Here is a 25,030-nt window from a genome sequence, read left to right on the forward strand (position 1 = left end):
CTGGATTTTTTTTTATGTAGTGATCTCCTCAACAGTTATAGTGATTTCCTTAATATAGATACACAAAGAAAGATTTTGATAACCACCATGTTTGTGTGTGGGTGTATATAAAAAGAATGTTTACACAAACAAAATGTTTAGACGTTAGAGTGCCGTTACTCACACGTATTTCAGACCTGTGTATAAGCACATATGCAAACCACGAAGCACAGGAAATGAAAGAAAACACAGAAACCCGTTTGTTGGACCCTTTGGTGTTCTTTCTTTCCGCTTTTGTTTCTCTCTCGCTCTCCTTTTCTGCTGGTGATAAAAGGAGGAGGGGTTGACAGTTCAGTTAAAACTTTTTTCACTGTGAGCTTTCCGGGCTTCTCTTGCTCAATAGTCTATGCTCAATAGTCACACTACATACAGGAATAAACATTTAGATTATGGGAAATCTCTCCTGCTTTATGGGAAGGTAGGCCACCACTGAACTAATTTACTCGTGATGATAATACATTTCATTTTTCAATATGTTTGAAGATCTGATAAATGTAAACTGTAAATGGTTATCTGTCATTTTCATGTCACTGGGTTGGATGTGCATGTAGTGTATATTTAAAGCTTTAAAGGTAGACTATATCCAATATAGATATAGATATATGCTGTACTGTAGATCAAAAGAGAGATGCCACTGATAGTAAAATCAAAGACACAGAAAGGTACAGTTTGATGGTACAGTATTAAAGATTTAACACACATTGTGTATATAAACAGTGTACTATGTTTAAATGTAGTAATACTGTATTTCTGCCTCATTTCCTTAGAAAAGACAAACATCAGGGTGACGGTAAGAATCACTTTATTTCTTCCTCTTTCATTACTAATGAAATACATGTTAATGGGTGAATGTCTGTATGTACATCAGAAAAATGACGAAGAATAAAACAAACACACTCAATACACTTTCCTGCACTACAATTTGCTCATTCATATTTCTTCTTGACCTGTTTGGGAAAAAGCGAGAAAAGAAACCCAGTTCTTTAGACTTCTTTCACACAAAGCTTAAATAATGATGTTGTAAAATATTTGACGTAAATTCAACACATGTCCTGGTTTGCAAATTCTTTCCACTATTCATTAACCGTTTGAAGCTCATTAACAATGAATGGAGCAGCATTGACATCGACTCTCCTTGGAAGCTACTATTATTCTCATATTTCCATATTTATAAGACCACGCCAATATTATTGGGTCAGTTCTGGTTATTATGATGTTTCACATCAAATTGTAAGTAGCGCTGGGTTTGAATTAAGAATTTAAGCAACCTACACTGTGAATCAAAAAATGATTATGAATGGTGTAATTGGTTTTTTATTAATATCACATATGAGCCAAAAACTGTGAATGTCTACATTTAATTATTTTCTAGTGTTCTTAGGATTACAGCTTATATTAACTCATCTTTATGAAAGCATTGTTCAAGTATTAATACTGTAATAAGGCAGGAGAAAGTCGGAATGGCTTCTGGTATAATCTGAAAAATGTCTCAACCAAAAAGTTTCAGAAGTTCTGATGAAGTTCAGCTATGGGGAAACGACTGGGTAAGGCAGAGAATGGTTCCACACGATCAGCCTCAAGATACTTAAGATAACGATCAAGGGATAAACTCAAGAACCATGAAGATGGATTTGGACTGCAATTGTTTATTTGTAAATATTTGCAACAATTGCTTAGGGCTACACTTGCCCTAAAGAGCATCTGCATTCAAGATTCCATCAGCAAACAGTTCAAAACCTCAGCAATTATAGAACTATAATGAAAAGACATATGGTGTTATCCATATGAAGATGGGTTCTCTTTTGAGTCTTGTTCCTCTTAAGGTTTCTTCCTCATACTATCTCAGGGAGTTTTTTTCTTGCCACTGTCACCACTGGCTTGCTCAATGGGGTGGGGGGGGGTGGGGTGGTTGGCTAAACGTGTAGGGATAATCATACATGTACTTACAATCTATTTAAGTTTTTAAAGTTGCTTTTCTTACAATTACAGTGATTTTCTTACAACTGATAGATCATCCTAAAAATCATAGTATAAGGTAACAAGACCTATATTAAAGACCTGGATTTGTCAACACAGAAGACTGCGAAATGTGTGTAGTAAAATAATGTGGACTGACTCTCTCTCTCTCTCTCTCTCTCTCTCTCTCTCTCTCTCTCTCTCTCTCTCTCTCTCTCTCTCTCTCTCTCTCTCTCTCGCTCTCTCTCGCTCTCTGTAACTGCTGTGTCTCCCAATATAGCCAATGCAGCAGGACAGGTGAGGATGAATTAGTGTGCATATTTGTTTTCAAATAAAAATTGCATGAAACACATATTCAATAGTACTAAACAAAACAGATAAGACTGCAGCTGTTTTTCCTGAAAATATGCAAATTATATGTTTTGTGCACTGCTCTTAGCTGTAGCAGTAACCTTTCTAGCATTTCTATGACTTGAGCTATGCAAAATGTTACAGGTTTAAAGTAAAACATATGTAATCAGGTAAATCAGGTCACCACTGACAAATATAAATAGACTGAAATACGCAGTCTGCTATAATCTTTAAACGCAATCACAAACACCTTTTAAATATACCTTTACACTAAGTAATGAGGGAAGTTCTGGCAAAGTGGTTAGGGTGTTGGACTTTTGATCAGAAGATCTCAGCATCACCGAACTGCAACTCTTGGGCAGCTGAGCAAAGCCTTTATCTGCTCAGTGTATAAAAAACACAAGTTGGTCTGTTTAAGGGTGGCTGCTAAATTCTATAAATATAAATGAGTAATGTCCCAAAAAATGTCTATAACTGATAACAGTTACACTTCATCTTTTTTTTGCTCTGTAAACAAATGATTAGGCTAAATGATTCGTTTGTTTTATTCATTTATTCATTGAACCTTCAGCATTTTTACAGGTTCAAAGAACAACTGTCTTTATAAACACTGAATTATTTTTGCTGTTTTACTGAGATGTCAAAAGTAAATATGCTAAAAGTTTTAAACAAATCAACATTTTAAAATAAACCACAATTTAAAGTTTGCAAGTAACCATTCCAGAATCCATTTAACAGTGGATTAGGGCTGCAACTCATAATAATTTTGATAATCGATTAATCAGAAAATTGATCTGATTAATTGGCTTAAAAAAAAGATATTGGATATTTTACTTATTATAACTATATAAATCCCTAATTCAGGGTATTTATGTATAAAAGTGTACTTTAAAAAATGCTAAAGCTACATATTGAGGTCAACTATCTTTAATTTTGACATTTTAAAGCTTATAATGCATTTAATTTAATGGAGGCAATTTGTGTATATCAGCATATGTATTATATTTTGCAGATGGCAATTTGACACCCATGCTTAAAAAAAACAAAATTAAATATAATACAACATTGTTTTGACAATTTTTGTTTCAAAAATGCACATACATTTTGTTCAGTTTTGCAGATATAAGCATCTAGAATATATAATGAATTTAGTGTTATATTATATATGCATAAATGTAATATACAATCATTTAAAAAAAAGCATTTAAACAGTAAAGCCGCAGTAAATCACGTTTGAAAACAGAAACGTTTACTGCTGTGGTAGACAAATGCTATAAAAAAAACTTTTGATTGAATAAAGGAAAAACATATGCATTACTGTACAAATGCATAATCATTGGCTGAAAACTATAACCGTGCCTAAAATGCAATCATTTACTGCTGCATTTTTGCTGCTTTTAGATTTAGTGTTGGTTCGCACCATTTTAATTGAATCCATCACTATGTCGAGAGCGAGCTGATTGCGCAACCTGATGCTTGCAAGTCACGACAGAACAGATCCAGTGCGACTGTCATGAAGTTACAAACAGTTTACACAATAGCCCTTCATTAAATATTTCATATGATGATGATGATATGATGATACAGTTTTTTGCCTACCGTGCTGATGTTTCGCCTTCATCCGTGACACCAGTGTGTTTTCTTTTTTTTTTTATGTGCTTGTGCATCTCAGTGGTGCTTCCATGCCACACAAGCTCCGCTTCGTGTAACTTGCAAGTTCTTTGTTGTGTTTAATATAAACTGCTCCCATGCCTTGGCTGACTTTGGACGCACACTTTCTGCTGCCGGTTGAACCTGTACTGTCCGCTTTTTTGCAAGTGGCTGTGTTATCTTGCCATCACACACAACTCATAACTTGAGCAGCCCAACTAATCGATATGACAAATACAATGATATATGCAACTGAGAAAAGAGCAAACACTAACATCAACATATACCCTGACTATAATAGCATAAATAGTAATAGTTATAGTAATAGTTTATTTTTGTTAGTAGTAGTAGTAGTAGTAGTATTATATTTAAAATTGGCTTAAGATGTTTTATTAGATTTTTCAGTGCAGTTCTTACATTTCAGTGAGACATTTTGTTACTTCAAACTAAAGTGGTTGACTTCAGCTCAGAAGTTTATTGTGTAACCTTATATGACGTGTTGGAGTTTATACTTCTTACAAGTTGAATCATATGACTTGATACGAATAGGTGAGAATTGAACAGTGTGTTTTTCTTTACGATCTGTTGTCACATAATGCTAATGACAAACGCCTGCCATACGGGCTGTGGGTGGTCATAAGTGGTCTATGGAAAGGTCTATTCATTATATGATGTCAGAACTATCAGTTAGATCTAGCTAACTGCCTAGTTGGCACAGTGCTGAAATTCCTTTAGGAACAGTTCACCAAAGATTAACGTCTTTTACCCTAAAGGTTTACGTGTTTGCTATTGCGGCATACCATGCTTCGTAGGAACTGGCTGTAGTTTTGAAGGCCCTGTTTAAGCCTCCCTTCAAGCCTTTGCATAAGGTGCCCTTGAGGTTACTTGTAGTCAAGACTGCTTTTCTACTGACCATCTCATTTTTAATAAGAGTTGGGGACCTTCAGCCCCTTTTTGTGGGCCCTTTGTGTTTGGAGTTTACCCCAGGCATGGAGAGCACTGGACACATAAATTCCATGGAGGAAGTCAGACCAACTGTTACTGTCTGCTACTTTCTGTATAAATCTTTCTGTGGACAAGCAGACCCTCAGTAGATGGATTGTGGATGCTATCTTCTCCTCTTATGAGTCCTCTGATCTCCCCGCACCTTTCAGAGTCAAAACGTTAAGGCCCTCTCCCATGGGGTCTTATTCCAGGACGCTTGCAACGTTGCCGGCTGGTCCACCCTGCTGACCTTTGTCAGGTCTTACAGTCTGGACACCTGACCACTCAGTCCTTCATTCTAGCTGTGCTTATCCACACTAGGCAGGGAGTGGTCAGTCAGGCGGTATTGTACACTCGTTCCCAAAGCGTTGCTGACGCAGCTTGTGTTCCCGAAGAGTAACGCCCTAGGTTACATATGTAACCCTGGAATGAGACGCTGCATCTATGTGAAATTAGACATTGAGCACCCTTATATAACCAAAATGGCAGTCATTTATTTCATAACACCTCTGCGAAGATTCGACTGTGAGATTGATAGTCGAATCAGGGTCCTCCTATCAAAGCTTCAACCTTTTGGGGTCAAACCCAAAAGAATAATTAAATGTACTGGAAGAGAGCAGAGTGAATTATTTGGGCTGAATGTAACCTTAATTGAGGACAAGTTATAGAATGTAGCTTAAGAAGAGTAACACTTGAAGGATAATTAGAAAGAAATTAGCAAAGCATTTTAAATCAGTATTACAACCGAGTGCTGTTGTCTCAATTCTGCATAAGTCTCAATATCTTCAGTATGATGTAAAAGGCTGTTGTAACATTAATTCATGTAAATAATAACAGGAAATAATGGCTTCTTGACCTTAGATATCATAAAACACACACAGTGTATTATTCTTGGATACATAGAACAATATACATTTTGCCTAAGTGTTGTAGAACTCTAGGAATTAATTTAATTAAAGTCATTAATTATTCTGCTTCAATAGCACGTCCACAAGTTTTTTGTTTCTGAAAAGGCAGCAACTGTAATGTTGGGGTACTCTTATGTCCAAACTGTAAACTTCTCATAATACATTTTCCTAATGTTTAGACCTACACTGATCAGGCATAACACTATGACCACTTATTTAATATTTGTTGCCAAAACAGTCCTGACCCAGTTCGCTCCCCATGTGCAACAATGAGCCTTGGCCACTTGGGACCCTTTCGCCAGTTCACCACTGTTCCCTCCTTGGACCACTTTTGATAGATACATGAGCTGCAGTTTTGGAGATGCTTTGACCAAGTGTTCTAGCCATCACAATCTGCCTTTTGTCAAACTCACTTAAATTCTTACACTTAGACATTTTTCCTGCTTTGAAAACATCAACGTTGAGTAAATAATGTTCACTTGCTGCCAAATATATATATAAACGTGTGTATATATGCCATGATGAAGAGATCTACTCTTTTGAAAGTTATAGTTTTCCACCATTACATTTAAACACAGTATACTCATCTAATGTTGACTATGTACTTGTATAATTCAGTTCAAAACCATGTAAAATTGCATTGCATGTTTGATACAACCTTCAATTGATACTTTTGTCTGTTTGTTTGTTTGTTTTTCTATGTCACCACTTCCTTTGTATACCACTGGGTACATCTGGTTTAATTTTTGTTTTGGAGTCATACTAATGAAGGATGTATGCAAATAACAAAACCACAGCAGAAATCTTGCATTGTTTTAAGCAAATTTAAAGTTCATATTTACTTTAATTTACTTTTGAATTAATTAATTAATTAAATATTTATTAAATTCTGGAAGTTTATTATATCTATTGTAGGGTGTGTGATGTATGAACGGTTGACTTACACAGATGTATTTTAATGATCTTAAGAAACAGGAAAAGAAGCCACAGGATATGGGGTAAATAAAGTGATATGACCTGCAAATAATGCTCATACAAGCTACTAAATTTATCATTTATTTCTATTATTTCTATACAAACTTTGGAGTATATGAATAGTTCCCAAGTACATGCAGTGGTATGCATTAGAAAGCTGTAAATGTAAAGTTTTAGAATCATGAAGGTAACCCTTTTAAACCCTCTTATTTATATTTATATTTATATTTATATATATATATATTTATATATATATATATATATATATATATATATATATATATATATATATATATCTACTACACTTTTTATGTATATTAAAAGCAAAATATAGCAAATGGTTTTAATAATTTAATTTTTACTTCAGCGCATGGCTGCTAGTGGTTGGATTTAAACTCACAGCTTTCTAATCTGTAGCTCAACAGTTTAATCACTGAGCCACCACTTCCTCTACAAGGTTACACCTAATAAAAACACTCTACTGTTTATATTACTTATATTACAAGGCTAATAATCTTTATTTACTACACCAAATAAAAAGTTTTAATCTCTCTCTCTCTCTCTCTCTCTCTCTCTCTCTCTCTCTCTCTCTCTCTCTCTATAGATATATCTATCTATATATAGATATATCTATCTATATCTATCTATATATATCTATATATATATCTATATCTATATATAAATCTAGTGAAAAAAGTGGAGGTATGTACAGTACTGTGTATATACATTTGCGGCGTGTGTATGTATATATATATATATATATATATATATATATATATATATATATATATATATATATATATATATATATATATATATATATACCGCAAATGTATATACACAGTACTGTACATACCTCCACTTTTTTCACTAGATTAAAATAACCTCGGTATAGTACAGTGCCTAAATATAGCACAGTGTATATATATATATATATATAGAGAGAGAGAGAGAGAGAGAGAGAGAGAGAGAGAGAGAGAGAGAGAGAGAGAGAGAGAGAGCGAGCGAGCGAGCGAGAGAGAGAGTTCATAGTGTCATCTATATCACAGGTTTTTATTTTATTTTATATTAAGTTTTAAGACATTCATTGACTGGAGTAGATGTGTTAGACTACTCATTACACTAGCTGAAGCTGTAACATTATCTGACATAATCAATACACACTTCTATTTTTCTTATACACAGATGTCACCTAAAGAGGATGTTCTCTACGCCGCCATTGATCATGGGGGTAAAGAGACAGCAGGGCATGGCCCAAACAGTTCCCGAAGAGACTCCACTGACAATGACTGTGATTATGCCGAAGTTAAACTTCCCTGCGAGACAATGAAAAAATCTGACAATGAGGACTGTGCAGATGACTATGTCCTCATGGGCTGAGATTAAAAAACATTGTGTGCTTAATTTATACAAGGCTATATATTTATGGGGAATATAATCTGCAAAAGACATTTTGTGCATATAACAATTATTTTGGATCACATTTACATCTCAGACTCAGCTGGTTAACCATGTGCACACCATGTAAGCAAGGCCTCAGTCTCCATCTATACAATATTCTTAATCATTAAGAAAGAGAGCATATATCAAAGTTTTTTTTATATATATCATTTGGGTGACCATTAGCATCCTATTAGTCCTTATTTTATTGTATAGCTTTAATTGAGCTGTATGTGTTTTTTTTATGTTGTGCTCATCTTTTTTAGGGAAACAAATTATTTTGTATTTGTAATTGTGGACATATTGAATGTATTTCCTATATAACATAAAAAACAACAAAAATAGTATGAAAAAAAATTGCCACTATAATATTAATATAACTATGTAAATCATGGTTTTAGACAAAAAACTTTTCTTACAAATAAGGGATTGCAAAATGTTTAACAGTGTGACTGGTTACGAACTATGCCAGGCTCTGAGTAATAGCATAATACCGCCGCTAGATGGCACCATACACTTGTTGTACATGGCGGAGCTCGACCAAATGAGAACTATTTCACTTAGACTCATGGGGAATCCCAAATTCAAACTAATAATAATAGAATGTATGCTGTGGTTGCGGTTCCTGAGGCGAGGGAGTGAGAGAGAAATATCTCACAGTTGATATGAGCTTTACTTTCCTATGATAATGAGTGAGAAATACACTTCACCATCAATTTCCACTCATTCATCCATTTCCCATTCACGCACTCACACGTGGCCTAACAGACAAACAATATATAAAACACACCTTATATAAAGTATGTCAAAACTGTAAAATAACCAGACAGCAAATTTCTTAAAGAACTAAAGCATCTCAGATACATGACAGTTGCTATAACTGTCCAGCTGTTGAATGGTTGATTGATTATTTAATTATCATTCTGTACTAACAACTCGTTCACAAGAACTTGTATATATTACTCTAGGCATAAATTAAGCCTAATATTTTACAGATAAAAGAGTTCCTATTAAACTAATTCGAAAGTATTGGTGAAATGGCGAAGCTTTCATTAAACAAACATTTCTTTAACATTTTTTGAAGGAAATTCGAAGACTTTTCTTTTAACAGTTAGGTACATGTTTCCTGTAATAAGAGAGAGTCTTAGAGACAGAGGATATAACACTTTCCAATCTCTTTGATTTAGTTATTTTTCGCCATGTTCACTTTGTCAGGTTAACCCAGTTACCAACAACAACGCCATTCCCCAGAACACACCACAACCTACAAACTAACATGGCCATAATGTCTTCTAATCATATATATCTGACACCAATCACCACTGGCACTTTATATTTATTTACACACACACACACACACACACACACACACACACACACACACACACACACACACACACACACACACACACAGTGAAGTGTATGCTTAGTGTACGTGTCTGGCTCATAGCCGTAAGCAACATAGAGCTTCCACAAGTCAGAAATATCCAATATCTGATATTTTTTGCATAAAGGCCCCTCTGTTCCAATGTATCCCAAAGGTGTTGGAGGTCATTTAATTATGTCTTTATGAACTTTATGCCTTCATGAACCTAAGTGAACTGGAGCACAATTCTGCTGGAATTGAAAAGTGCCTTCCTGAAGCATTCAGCATTTCCCTTTAATCAACCATTGATAAACAGCCCCATACCATTATCCCTCCTCTTTTACAGGTGAAACAATGCAGCCAGGCTATAACTGCAATGTTCTCCTGGCATCTACCAAATCCAGACTCCCCTGTCAAGCTGCCAAACATTGACGTGTAATTTGTCATGACACAGAATGTTTAAACTGCTCCAGAGTCCAGTGACATTGCTGTACACCACTCCATCTGGCACTTGCAATTGTATTCAGTAATGTGAGACTTGCCTGCAGCTTCTTGGCCAAGGAAACACAATCAATCATCCATGCTTCACCAGAAAGCTTCGAGATTGAGTCTCTGCTGTACCTGGACACTTTTTACAGTTGACTGTGGGAGTGGAAGATATTGAAAAGGTGGCATGCATCCTATTACAACACAACTCAATATTTATAATAAAGGCCCGTTCTCTGTTGGCCAAAAACTCTACCAGAATCACTTATGATTTAATGTATTCTTGTTCGTGTACCATAAACTGCTTGAAGAGGATAGTAAGGAGGAGTCAGTAACCGAGATACTAACCAGAATCATCAGGGGGAAAACGTATACAACACTTATAAAGAACATTCTTATTCATTCTTTATCACTGCATCTGTGTAAAGCTGCTTTAAAACTATGTTAATTGTTTAAAAAATAAAAACAAAACCATAAAAAAAAAAAAAAACACCAATAAAAATTGTAATTAAATAAATAGCTTTCTCTCGGCTTCTCCCATTAGGGGTCGCCACAGCGGATCATCCGCATGTTTGATTTGGCATGTTTTTACGCTGGATGCCCTTCCTAACGCAACCCTCCCCATTTTTCCGGGCTTGGGACCGGCACTAAGAGTAACTGGGAACTAAAATTAAATAAATAATAATACAAAAAATATATAGTTTTTTGTTGAGGTGATAAAAACAAGTCATTCTGATCATTAGTTATGTCAGTTTTATCCTATGTACAGGACACATCCATCTGCCCAGTGTTCAAAACATGGTTAAGACCTTCTTCTGACTCTATCAATCTTTTATTTTGTGATGCTGTACTCTGTTTTATCATCCTGATCCTCTCTGCTTTGGAAAGTCTATGCTACAGTTGTTTGATGATCACTTGACCTCTGTCTATTTAATGGTTACAACTCTTGTGTTATGGATTTCTTTGCTAAAGGCAAATTTTTAACTGCATTTAGATCCTTCAGCCTCTCTTCTGTAACATAGTTTCAGAGAGCAAACAAAGAGATGATGGTGGGAATTATTTGTTTTGGTAATGAAAAGTATATTAAAAGTATAAGTATATAAAAAGAACAAGGTTTTATTGTCTGTGAATGAAAATTGCTGTGGTATTATTCATTCAGACACTTAAATACATGCTGTTCTGGAACATGGTCAGGAAGAGACATTACTACAGCTTTTTAATGATAATATGAGAAGAAGTCTAATTAAAACAACATATATCAAAAACTGTGCATTCAGCCAGGTAAACTGCCTACAAGAATCAATTCATAATTTTACGTTTCATCTTTATCACTTGTTTAATGGATTTATAAAAATTTGAGTATAATGTTTTCTCCCTCATCATAGGATGTATCACAGAGGCGTAGGTGTTAGGTCTTTGAAAGTATCGAAAAAGATTTTTTTAGCATCTGTTCAGCAACAGAATGATGACAGAAAAAAATACTTTGATTCTAACGTGTGAAAGACACAAGGAAATTAGTCTTAGGCTGTCAAACTGAATTAGAAACAGAAATACTAGCACAGAATCACTTTGTTTTCGAATATGGTGATGAAAACGAGTGATTCTGATCATTAGTTATTTACATTTCAACCTTTGTACAGGACGTGTCTAATGAGTAATATGCTACATATTAATAATAATTACACCATATCATGTAAACAGCATGTTAACTGCATTTACTGTCACATATGAATAAAATGTATATATAACAAGTAGAATGCTACAGTACGAGTCTGTGTTTGTTACAGTTGTCATTGTAAAATTTGTGAAAATTCCAACTCTTTGAGAAAAATTGTTACTCGGATACTTAAGCATAAACATCGAATATGGTCAATTGCATCAAACATTTTCTATTATAAGATTATAATGGAAAAAAAAAAAAAATATATATATATATATATATATTGCTAGACATTTTTACTACACTCAAGCGTCTAGAATTTTTTGTTCTCTGGCCAGATGCTTCTTATTTCAGCATTTTAAAGTGAAATGGTTCAAAGTATCAGGCTGAAACAAGCTCATTAATGTTACATGTGATGTATAATAAGCAAAATACAAAATAACAGTTACATTTGCCATGTTTAAGTTCTCACTCCCAACTCGTCACACATGGACACGTTCGTCAGGATGCCTTGGCGTCACTTTTTGATGCCTCCCGGGTACCCTTTTGCTGTTTTTTTTTTTTACGTGCAGGGTTAGGGTTAGGATTAGGGTGAGTGAGAATGGGTTATAGTTAGGGTTCAGAAATAATCCAGAAATAATCTTATTGGAGTTAAAACTGAAAAATGCCAGATAAACAAACACAACAAAGTTCTAAAGTTCGGTCTTTTAAACATTAGATCACTTGCACCCAAAGCACTGATTGTAAATGAGATGATCACAGATAATAATCTCGATGCACTCTGTCTCACTGAGACCTGGATTAAACCAGGTGATTATATGGGTCTAAACGAGTCTACACCGTCAGGATATGTTTATAAGCATGAGCCCCGTCAGACTGGTCGTAGGGGGGGTGTAGGAACCATTTATAGTGCTTCTCTTAATGTTAGTCAGAGATTAGGATTCAGCTTTAAATCATTTGAAGTGCTCGTTCTTAAAATTGCACTTTCAGACATGCATAGAAAACTCGCTCTGGTCACCGTGTACAGACCCCCAGGACCCTACGCTGATTTTCTTCATGAGTTTGCTTGTTTTCTCTCAGACCTCTTGATCAGTTTTGATAAAGTGCTGCTTGTAGGAGATTTTAATATTCATGTAGATGATGCAAACGATGCCCTAGGATTATCATTTGTCGATTTACTAAACTCTTTTGGAGTTAAACAAAACGTCACCAGACCAACCCACCGTTTTAACCACACACTAGACTTAATAATATCCTACGGAGCAGACGTCACTGATATAGATATTTTACCCCAGAGTGATGACATCACAGACCATTATCTCCTACTGTACACACTACCGGTAGAGCAGATTAACCGTGTTTCACCACGGTATCGACTTGGTAGGACTATTATTCCAACCACTAAGGACAGATTCATAAATAACCTGCCTGATTTATCTCAGTTTCACATTAAACCCATAACTGCTGATAATCTTGATTAGATGGCGAACAACATAGACCTTATCCTCACTAGCACTTTAGACACTGTTGCCCCCATCCGGTTAAAAAAGGTTCGAGAACAAGCACCTGCACCTTGGTATAATAGTCATACACATGCCCTAAAGAGAACAACACGTAATCTGGAGAGAAAATGGAGGAAAACTAAATTGGAGGTATTTAGAATTGCGTATAAAGACAGTATGCTTAGCTACAGACAGGCGCTAAAAGCTGCTAGAGCTAAACACCTGAGCAAACTCATAGAAAATAACAAAAACAACCCCAGGTTCCTTTTTAGTACAGTGGCTAAATTAACAACAAATCAGGGATCTGAAAAATGTGTTCCATCACAGTTTAGTAGTGAAGACTTTATGAATTTCTTCACTGAAAAAATAGATAACATTCGAAAAACAATTGTGGCAGTTCAACCTCTGACAGCATCTCCCGACACAATCGTACTTACAACCCCACAACTACACTGTTTTACATGTATAGGACAGGAAGAGCTGTATGATGCTATTATGAAAGCTAAATCAACAACATGTCAGTTAGATCCAATTCCCACTAAACTACTGAAGGAAGTGTTATATACAGCTGGTGAGCCTCTTCTCAATATTATTAACTCCTCACTATCGTTAGGTCATGTCCCTAAATCCCTCAAGTTAGCAGTTATTAAGCCCCTCATTAAAAAACCTAATCTGGATCCAAACACGCTATCGAATTACAGACCAATTTCAAATCTCCTATTTATGTCTAAGATTTTAGAAAAGATTGTCGCTGCCCAGCTATGTAACCACTTGCAGGAGAACAATATCTTTGAAGAGTTTCAGTCAGGTTTTAGGCCCCATCATAGCACAGAAACTGCTCTAGTTAAAATCACTAACGACCTGTTTTTAGCTTCAGACCAAGGCTACATCTCCCTATTAGTTTTACTAGATCTTAGTGTATAGATCATGATCTTCTCCTCGATCGCTTACAGAATTACATCGGTATTCAGGGACAGGCATTAAGCTGGTTTAAATCCTACCTGTCCAATCGTTACCATTTCGTAGATTTAAATGGAGAGCTATCCAGGATAATGCTAGTAAATTATGGCGTGCCACAAGGGTCAGTTCTAGGACCCCTGCTTTTTACAATATACATGCTTCCATTAGGAAATATTATTAGAAGGCATGGAATTAGCTTCCATTGTTATGCTGATGATACCCAGCTATATATTTCATCCAAACCAGGCGATACAGCTCAATTAGCTCGCATAACTGAGTGTGTTGAAGAAATAAGAGATTGGATGACCCATAACTTTCTACTATTAAATTCTGATAAAACTGAGATTTTGCTCATCGGCCAAAAAAATAGTACACAGAAGCTCCAGCATCTCAGCCTGCATTTAGACGGTTGTTCTGTAACTACTAGTTCAACGGTAAAAGACCTGGGAGTTATTTTAGACAGCAACTTATCTTTCAAAAATCACATCAATCAAGTTACAAAAACAGCCTTCTTTCACCTTAGAAATATTTCTAAGCTAAGAAATATGTTATCTATATCTGATGCAGAGAAGCTCGTCCATGCGTTTATGACCTCTAGAATAGACTACTGCAATGCATTACTAAGTGGATGCCCTGCATCATTAATAAACAAGCTTCAGTTAGTTCAGAATGCGGCAGCAAGAGTTCTTACTAGGTCAAGAAAATACGATCATATAACCCCAATCTTATCGTCCCTACATTGGCTTCCTATTAAGTTTCGAATAGACTACAAACTACTGCTACTCACTTATAAAGCACTAAATGGTTTGGCTCCCATGTATCTATCCAGTCTTTTAACACGCTACAATCCGTCACGCTCCCTGAGATCTCAAAACTCTGGGCTTCTAGTAGTTCCTAGAATAGCAAAGTCCACTAAAGGCGGTAGAGCATTTTCAAATTTAGCTCCTAAACTCTGGAATAGTCTTCCTGACAGTATTCGGGGTTCAGATACACTCTCCCAGTTTAAGTGTAGATTAAAAACATATCTTTTTAGCAAAGCCTACACATAACACACATCACACACATCACATCACAACCTTGTGCTCCAGAATATATGATCACATGCACATTATCAACTTGTGCTGTTAATATCATGAACAGCAGCTACGCTAATTCCTCTCCACTGCTTCTCTTTCTCTCCCCATCCCGAGGCATCCTGAGGTTTGGCCAGCTCCAGTCACGTCCCACCTCGTGAGGATTATGGACCTATGGATGATCATGGAGAAGTAGATGCCGAGTGTTTAAAGGCCCTGGCATGGAGAAGCTGATGCTGGATCTATGATGATCACAAATTGTTCTGTATTGTTGAAAGATTTATGACCAAACTCTTGATGTCACCCATATGAGGATGGGTTCCCCTTTGAGCCTGGTTCCTCTCAAGGTTTCTTCCTCATATCATCTAAGGGAGTTTTTCCTTGCCACTGTCGCCAAGGCTGCTCATCAGGGACAAACGCACACCATTCACCTTCACTGTTGTTTTCTGTAAAGCTGCTTTGAGACAATGTCTGTTGTGAAAAGCGCTATACAAATAAACTTGACTTGACTTGACTTGACTTAGGGTTAGTTGGGAGTGAGAACGTGTTGCTGAACTCTGGTTTACATACACTTGATATCAGATAGCGAGTAAATTTAAAAATGAATGTTTGAGGGCTGGATAAATATGGCCTTGGGGAAGTCTGCTTACCTAACACGTCAAGTTCAGAGTTCTATTTAAGTCTATGGGAATCCCTGCACGTTACAAAATGATGTCAAAGGGGTCGAAGTCTGAGGGAATCCCCGCACGTCTAAAGGTGATGTCAAGAGATCCATATGTGACGAGTTTAAAGTGAGCACGTGTTCGTTTAAGATATAATTGCTTGCGGATTTTTTGCCATTATCATGTCATTGCACAAGTTGGTAGGGTTTTTTTATGTTCACCATGCGATGGCAAGAAAAAAACTCTCAAATATTTCCACCAAAGAGTTTATGGTCCTGCCCACTTTTTTCTTTTGGCTCACAAGCCCAAGAATGTAAATTCACAGACCTAAAATTCTAGATTCAGTTGTGAAGTGAAAGCTACCGAATGTAAACATGCATCTTTCACACCTCGCATTCTGTAAATTAGCTGTTTGGTTTTTTTTTTGCCTGAGAAAGCACACAGCTTCTAAAATGCTGAAGCCAGCACTGAGACAGGTTTCTGGCTGGTTTAAAATATTTCTTTACTCAAAATACAATATATTGCACCAGCTCTGCAAACTCCATACTGGAAAGTCTCACTCGGAGAAAGTCAATTTTACTTCTAATATAAAATGTTCCCACGTTCATTGCTTTGTCATCCTGATAATTCTGCCCTCAATGTAGGTGAATTGAATTAAGAGCAGAACATTTCCAAATTATAAGAACAATCCTTCAGTTTCCACTCCTTCTTTTGCTTTGACTCATTCTGGTTTGTGTTTCACTCATCGGAGTCTGCACGTTGGAGGATGTTCTTTTGAAGGGGTTTCATCAGCTCTCATTAACAAGAGTATTGGGACTCGTGTGTAATTTTATCCACAGAGTAGGTGTGCACCCGATGAATCTGCATTTGCCAAATGCAAACACCATGACAGTTTGTGACGGAAGAGCACATTAGAAATCTGCTTGTTTTAAAGCTCAAAAACGTCTTGGCGTGTTCATATCAGACCGGAGTGATTCAAGCACTGAATAGATCAGCAGAAGAGTTGTAGATGGAGTTTACTCTTTGCACATAACTGGCGTAAGGTTGTAATTCTTCAGGCTCATAGGGCTGAAAATAATGAACACAAGAGAATAGATTATTGTGATCATTATCATTCTACAGTGTTGAAAAATAAATGTGTAAAAAATGAAGTAATGTGTTTCACCTGTTGAGGTTTTTCTTCAGTTGTTGCAGGGATGTCAGTTTTGCAGCAAATCTTTCTAAAAATGCTGGAAAGTCAATAAACAAGATTGTAAATGGCTGATTTTGGAATGTGAAATTCTGACTGGATAAAAGGACTGGTTACTAATTATAAAATGTTTTGTTTGCTTCATTCAAATAAAACAGCATTGAATTTAACAAAACTTTTTTTACTTTGTTCATTAATATATGTCTATGCTTTACTGACTTGATTTATCATTATGCACTCCTTGGCATATAAAAGACCCAAAATGGTAAAATATGAAGCTTTTAATAACAAATCATGGGTTGGAAAATAAGCAAGTCATAAACATTCACTACACACGTGAGTGTATCTGTTTCTTGATTTTCCACCACACATTTCACTTCTGCAAAAGTAAATGTAAATTTGTGGAACAGTAGTGTTTTAGGTGTGCACTCACTTCATTATCGCTCATTAACTGACATGATTTGTGGTTAAAAAAATTAAAGCTGCATGCTATATCATTTGAGCTTTTTTTCAGCAGACTGATGGTTTATGTTCAAATATCGAAGATTTGTTTCATAAGTACACATTAAGTGTTTAGTTCCTGCTTCAGACAGATATTAATTATAATATGTTTTCCCTTTCTTACACTGGCACCAATAAAAGCATTTCAGCTGAGCCTCTGAAGTGACATTGTAATTGAGATGAAGTGTAAACACAAATGAATAATATTGGGCCAGGATGTATCTGTCTTACCTGTTACCTGTCAAACTGTCTTACCTTAATGGTTTGAGATGTTTGCGCATCATGCAGAGTACAAAGAAAATAGCTGCAGAGATGAAGAAGGCACAAACTGGCCAGATAATAATTTGCCATTTCACAGGTGCATCTGAAAAGACAAGGTGCAACGTAATAAAATATACAGTACTCGATTTTTCTTATTTCCATGACATGATCAAAGATGAGCGATTCATAAAGTGTTACATTAAAGACTAAAACAGCTAATCAAATGTTTACACGTGTCAGCCTGTGCCACATTGTACTGTACCAACTACATGTCATTTACATTAATAGCATTCGTCAGATGTCTTTTTCTGGAGTGATTTACAATGATTATTTATATGACTAAGCAGTTGAGGGTTAATGGCCTAGAAGTGGCAGCTTTACAATGCTAGAATTTAAACTCATGACCTATCAGAAGTCTAATATGTTAATCAATGAGCCACTGAGAATTTGTGAATATTTTAATGAAAGACAGTTTTTTTTTTTTCAGATAAACAGATCATTTAAATGAATTAACACAAACAGCACCGGCTCTGAAGTTAAATAATGCAAGTAAATTTTTTTTGCTATACTAGCAACTGGTCAAATACCTATATTTTACTTACGTGCCAGTATTTACAATATTGAAAATGTTAGAGGTAAAATGTTCGGTTTTCTTTGCAGATTTTCAGTAACCTGCAGTTTATGTCTATTTACTGTAAGTGGATCAGAAAACAGAACAAGAGGCTGGTGAGGTTTGTAGCTGCTATAATAACAACAGGAACCTTTTTTTTTATCTCTTGCATTTGTGCTGCCCTCTTATACATTCTTTTTTTTTTTTTTTTGCGCACTTGTTTTTGCGTGTTTATTTATTTTTTGCATTATTTTTGTAGTCTTTTTGCACTTGTAAGGAATTGGTAGTGGGGGTTTTATTTTTTTTTACTTTTTAATCTAATTTAATTTAAAGGTAGTGTTATATTGTTATTATTGTTGTTGTCCTACATGCTGTAATATATAGGACAGTTCTAGCACAATGTTTAAAATGTTGGCCTTTTCATTGGAAGGTTGTGAGCTGCTTCTGTTGGGTCCTTAAGCAAGGCCCTGAACTGCTCAGCTGTATAAACTGTACAAGATGCAGTTAATATATATTATGCTGCACTTTATATTTCAGTTAAATACCAATAATGTTCTGCAGAATGTAGAATCTGGAAGACTTACCTCTTAATTCGAAGTTGCTAAATTGAGCCTTGATGTGTTTGATGTTATTGACAGTGGCCACACAAGTAAGGTTTGTATGACTAAGGTCACAATCAAGGTGGAAGCGACTGATTACTGTGAAAAGTTGCCCTGTAGTCGCATATGCTTGTGTGATGGGAATGGATGAACTACAAGGTGCTTTCCAGGAGACAGAGACTGGCGAGTTGCTTTTAGCTTCACACACAGCGACATTGTGTCCATTCTCTTTTTCCAGCCAGCCAGTTAGGTTTGGTCCAGCTAAGAGAGATATACGAATAAGATACGATTGAATGGTGTGCATATAATTTCAAGTAATACTTCATATCATAGATCCTATACCCAGTTATATGCTTTCTTAAAAATTAAGCAATGTTCAGATCCAAAATGAAAATGCCAAAGAAAAAAATTTTTGTAAAGACATTCTGTGAATAAACCCGACAAAGAATTTCTGGACCCATAGTATTAAATGAACATGGTGTTACTGATGCTATTGATCTTCTTATTTAGATTACAAACCAATGTTGGTTTAGCGACATCATAATTTTAATGTTGTTCAGATCTGTTGAACTCTATAACCTCTTTGTTTGCAGAAATTCAGGGTCTTTAGAGACTGACCCTACTGGTCTACATGCAACAGGAGGCTGTTGTTTTTATTTAAAAATGACATTAATTCATAGTTAAATGTCTTTGTTAATCTGTTAATTGCTTTTCCATAAGCAATCTCTATAAGCTGTTACATGCTCACAATAGACCAACTACAAGAAATATAAGTAACTTGTTGTTTGATTGTGTGAATGGTAAAAAAGTACTAGAAGATGTTCCACAAAGTTCTGTTTTAGGCTCATTATCATACTCAATTTATCGGCTCAGCTAGAAAAAGGTTTTCTTTGGTGTTCTTTGTATAAAAGGCCAAATTAATGTCCCAGTGTACATTGGGAGTGTTTAGTTGTTTTTTTATTGAACTAAAACATTTTTTTTAACCTGGCTTATGCTATTTTTTATATTTTTTATTTATTATTAATGTTGTATTGTTGCTTTTTAACTAAATTGTTATTATTACTATAAAGAAATTATGAATAAATGTTTTTTATGAATAACTTTTTTTTTTGACAGCATGTATTTATTTATTTTCAATATACTGCCAATGTTATACATGTCCCTGCCATTTTAGTTTAGTTTTTGAAGACCATCTATAAAGCAAATAGATAATCATGGCAGAGTAACAATAAAAGTAGGGGCTATACCTGCAGTGTGTTCTGTATTTTAGCTGTGCAGTTTACTTACCAAATCCAGAGACAATGATATTTTCCTGCCAACCACCTGATTCGTAGGAAATGTCACAGGTGTATTTTCCTTCATCTTGAACAGAAAATTGTGGAATGATCAGGTGGTATACTCCGTCTGCTGTGTGATTCAGCCTTTTACCATCTTGACAGGTGTCGTGGTCAGAGTCATTTTTAGCCACAGCAATGGTGCAATTTTTGTCTCGAAGAGAAATTTTCCAGATGACAAAAATCATATCCTGCCAAGCAATCTTTGTGTTGGTGCAGTTTAAGGAGACAGTGGTGCCCAGTTCAACATACTCATTTCTGAAACCTGCGAGACACATTGAAGATGATTTTAGATTGTGAATCTAAAAGGACCAAATAATTTATATTTATATTATTGACTTATATTATTATTTGAACACAGCAGACATCAAGCTGCTTAGGCTCTGTTTCATGTTTCTACTAAGATAAAAAAAGAAAAAAATTCTCATCACATTGAAACACTTGGACATTTATCTTTCCTGTTTGTTCCAGACAAGTCTTATCTGTTTCTGCAATTTATAACCGGGTTCTTTTGACTTCCTCTTTGACTAACAATAGCACAAATGGAATATATCTGGTCTGAAAAAAAAACCCAGTCACAATGTTGATGTGTGTTTTTGTACAGCCAGGGCCACTGTGCACACATTGTATACACAATATATACAAAAGATTCTTAACTTTGTTAGAAAAACTTCAAGAAAACAAATATTGTTAGAATGAAGAAAAAGGAAAAATTATAAATAAAAATTATATATAATTAAGTAAGAATGATAGATGAGATTTAGTCCAGATGGCTGATATTTTTGGAAATCCTTTGGCAGGGAAGCAAACAATTAAAAGTGATTAATTTTTACCTGTCAGCTTTTCTTTGGTTGAAGCAGAGCGAGGAAGTGTTTTGTTAGAATGATGAGAGACATCTGTTCCTGAGGGTTAGGAGTCCATAGAGTGTTAGTAAGAGTTAATGTGAAACAAACATCACTTGTTATTGCATTATTACTTTATTTTGCAGAAAAATAAAGATTTCTGTTATTAAGCTTTTCATCCTGTTATGTTATAGATCACTTGGATTGCGTCATCAGATTTTCATTAAATTAATGTGTTAGCAAAAGAAAGAGCAGATTACATGCAAATAAATAGAATAGCAAAACCAGAATAGCATCATGTTCAAAAATGAAGTTAAGAGAAATACTAATCTAAATGCCATCTTGTTCCATGATTTCACTGTTTGAACTACTTTTGCATACTCATTTGAGGTCTAGATTGAACGGTGGTCTCAAAAAAAAAAAACCCTCAAAGAGTGTTTCCGCCAAGAATCCCCCTGAGGAGGAAAACAGCTGTGTCATGGCAGGTGATCATAAAAAGGAAACAAACACACGTGCACCGACATATATATATATATATATATATATATATATATATATATATATATATATATATATATATATATATATATATATATGTCAGTGCATGTGTTTGTTTCCTTGCAAGACACATTTTTTAAATATGTTTTTTATATACACGTACACACATATATATATATATATACATACATGTATATACACAAAGTGTAGCTTTGTGTCAGTGCCAAAATAATGAAGATAATGCCTATAAAAAATAATGAAGATTTCCCTATAAAAGGCTGAAAAATCATGGAGCAAAATGTTTTGCATATTGTTGAGCATTTTAATCGCTCTCGCTCTCTCTCTCTCTCTCTCTCTCTCTCTCTCTCTCTCTCTCTCTCTCTCTCTCTCTCTCTCTCTCGCTCTGTTTGAAACATTATTTATTTAATAATCTCTATAACCCCTGAGCGGACAACGAAGTCATTTGAACATAATCGTAATCTACAGGTAATAGGGTGAAAGTAATAAGGAAATGTAACAAGCAAACCTGCTGTAAGACTTCTTGTTAGGCAGATTGCGAAGAAAAAGATGGCTCTCACGACCAATTTTTGCTCCATGCCTCCGAAAAATGGATCTCCTAACAATGAAATAGATCTTCCTTTGTTCGTTTATGTCTTCAGCCTGGTGCACACTATATTGTCTGTTTTCCGTCTCAGAAAGCCTTTGATTTACTTCAAAGTGCCTCAAGAAGAGCAAACATCACAATTGTCTTTCACTCTCAGTCTTGCCTCTTTCTCTCTCTCTCTCTTTCTCTCTCTCTCTCTATTTCGCTCTCTATTTCGCTGTCTCTTTCTGTCTTTCCTTTTGTATCTTACAGAAAGCTTAACAAATACAAACTCAACCTGAAGGCCGTAGTTGATCGAAAGACACAGACTTGTCGTGGTACTTGTCCTTTGTTAATCTGTTTCTTTTTCTGTTGCTGCTCTCAGCACTTCGATGTGCTTCTTATACACTCCTTCATTTTTTTTTAGATTTCTTATACTACAGCTCCTACAGATGACAGTCTCGACTTCCTGCACCAGAAACCACTCAGTCACATGAAGGCATTTTCCAATGTGCACAACTTCCAGTATATCTGTCACTCTGTCACTCAATCTCTCCTTTCTTTGAACTATGTCTCTTTGTTCTGCATATCTGAATCAGTTAATTTAGTGTATTAAGTTGTACTGAATCAGGCACTTTGTAATACTATGTCCGAATGTCAGGAAAACACTTAAAAATCTGCTTTAAGCAGTGCACAGTGCAGAAATAAAAATATATTAGCTTATTTTATTTGACATTTTATCCAAATACATTGTGTTTATGGTGAAAACAAATTGTTAAAAATAAGAGAAGCCATGTTTAGGCCAACAATTTGAAGGATTGTTTATGCTCTCTCTCTCTCTCTCTCTCTCTCTCTCTCTCTCTCTATATATATATATATATATATATATATATATATATATATATATATATATATATATATATATATATATATATATATATATACATACATACATACATACATACATACATACATACATACATACATTCACACGGATAGTTTTATTTGACGGATGTGTGCATCAGGGCGGATTTTGTTGCTGATTTCAGACTTGACCCATCAGTAAGACAGGTTTGGTGATTAAAAAAACTTTACGTTTATAATTTTTTACTTTTTTTATGAGTAAAAAAATGACGTTGTTATTGTGTTGAAAGTTAATTTCGCCTAATGCCTGTTTTATATTTATTTGTTTATTTATTTATTATATTTTTATAAAAAATGGCCAAACAGAAATGAACGCTGCATTCATTGTGCATTAATAAATTGAGTTCCATTATAATGAATTTGTGTCATTTCTACAGCCTTAATAAATATATATTACGTACACATATTTAATATATGCACATACATATAACTGTAGCACTACAGCACAATAAAAGTAAAATTACACATAAATATTGAATAAATTCCAAATTAAAAAATTTTACAAAAGGACAGCAACGCTTTTTCTTCCAGCAAAGTCACCAATATGCTCATCATATGATAATGTCTTTGCTAATTCAGAGTTGATGCAGATTACTAATAAATGCGGCATTTTATGTTCACAACCTTGCAAATGTACTTCAATAGCCAAAAACGTTTCACAGGTTCATCGAAGTAATGCATGGGATTCATATTGGCCTTTTTTCTTTTTGCTTCTCAGCACCAGACTGCTGTTGTCTCTACCTGGGCATATTTATCCATTAATTATGATAGTTTGGAAACCAGCTGGAAACAAATGTGGGGTGGGCACGTATGCAAATATGGCATCACTTACTGTGTTCAACATAAAATGCATTGATTTTCTATTTATCATAAATTTTTTAATTTATGTTTTTGTTAATATTAATATACATTGAAAGTTTTTTTTAACAACAGTGATGTTGCCCCCCTTCGGAATACTGTCATTGCTTGTCATTGCATGTGCTTGTAGTATGAGTGACCTCTAATGAGAGACATTTAATGGTCTTTATTTTTTAAACATTGTTCCTTATTGGGCTAAGCTAAATTTATTTATATTCTCTGCATTTAATTTAAATTTACATTTTATTCTCGAAATAAAACTAATCTGTTTTATTAAACATACAGTAAAATTGGAGATCTGTGTCAATAGTATTTTTTTCCTATCTCCTCATACATGGCATGCATGACAAATCAAAGGTCATGACAGGTCACCTTTGTCTGCGGACCCTATTTTGGGAATCCCAGCTGTATAGTTGAAGTTTTCAGGGCATAGCCTACTGGTGGGTTTTTATTTAGCAGAATTTTGCCGACTGCCGAATTTATGAAATAAATATATTATATTAAAATATTGTATTGAGTCCAAAAAAATGTTAGTAATTGTAAATGTAAGAACAGCACTTTATCAGTTGTTTAGAGTCATTGTGTTAGTAAAATCTAAATCAGGTTACACCTGAGAGGGAATCACGTGAGAAACAAAACATCATAGAATAGCATTTACAAAGAAAGTTGAGCGATATGCTAATCAAAATGTCATCTCGTTCCATGATTTAACTCTTTGAACTACTTTTTTGTACTTTATTTTTAGTTTTGTATTGAATGGCGGTCTCAAACCGAGGAAACCTAAAACCTCAACATGTGAGTTTCCTTCATGAGTTTCAC

At 35.0% G+C, this 25,030-nt stretch overlaps 2 protein-coding genes and 1 long non-coding RNA gene across 5 annotated transcripts; 2 read left to right on the forward strand and 1 right to left on the reverse strand.

Moving 5' to 3' along the window:
* Positions 1 to 332: 332 nt before the first annotated feature.
* On the forward strand, positions 333 to 9,318 carry LOC310723771 (uncharacterized protein). Its single transcript, XM_083537214.1, has 4 exons — positions 333 to 457; positions 807 to 829; positions 2,276 to 2,292; positions 8,049 to 9,318. The coding sequence occupies exons 1-4, from the start codon at positions 429 to 431 to the stop codon at positions 8,241 to 8,243; spliced, it is 264 nt and encodes an 87-aa protein (XP_083393340.1). The 5' UTR covers positions 333 to 428; the 3' UTR covers positions 8,244 to 9,318.
* A 1,513-nt stretch (positions 9,319 to 10,831) lies between these two features.
* On the forward strand, positions 10,832 to 16,288 carry LOC310723781. The gene is made up of 3 exons (XR_014532762.1): positions 10,832 to 10,881; positions 10,925 to 12,432; positions 15,875 to 16,288. It is a non-coding gene; the product is annotated as an uncharacterized lncRNA (long non-coding RNA).
* A 209-nt stretch (positions 16,289 to 16,497) lies between these two features.
* LOC310723730 (cell surface glycoprotein CD200 receptor 1-B-like) lies at positions 16,498 to 22,974 on the reverse strand. 3 transcript variants are annotated; one of them, XM_083537150.1, is made up of 7 exons: positions 22,373 to 22,971; positions 21,340 to 21,408; positions 20,460 to 20,771; positions 19,158 to 19,433; positions 17,958 to 18,066; positions 17,178 to 17,241; positions 16,498 to 17,080 (listed from the first exon to the last, which is right to left on the reverse strand). In XM_083537150.1, exons 1-7 carry the CDS (start codon positions 22,440 to 22,442, stop codon positions 16,988 to 16,990), a joined length of 993 nt encoding a protein of 330 aa, XP_083393276.1. In that variant the 5' UTR covers positions 22,443 to 22,971; the 3' UTR covers positions 16,498 to 16,987. The 3 variants fall into 3 exon arrangements, 2 of the variants coding, with proteins under 2 accessions (XP_083393276.1, XP_083393277.1); XR_014532749.1 differs by having other exon boundaries at positions 17,011 to 17,080; positions 17,934 to 18,066; positions 22,373 to 22,974; XM_083537151.1 differs by lacking the exon at positions 21,340 to 21,408 and having other exon boundaries at positions 22,373 to 22,968.
* Positions 22,975 to 25,030: the final 2,056 nt, after the last annotated feature.

The sequence above is a fragment of the Silurus aristotelis genome (assembly GCF_946808225.1).
Source record: "Silurus aristotelis genome assembly, chromosome: 3".
In the NCBI taxonomy this organism is placed as follows: domain Eukaryota; kingdom Metazoa; phylum Chordata; class Actinopteri; order Siluriformes; family Siluridae; genus Silurus; species Silurus aristotelis.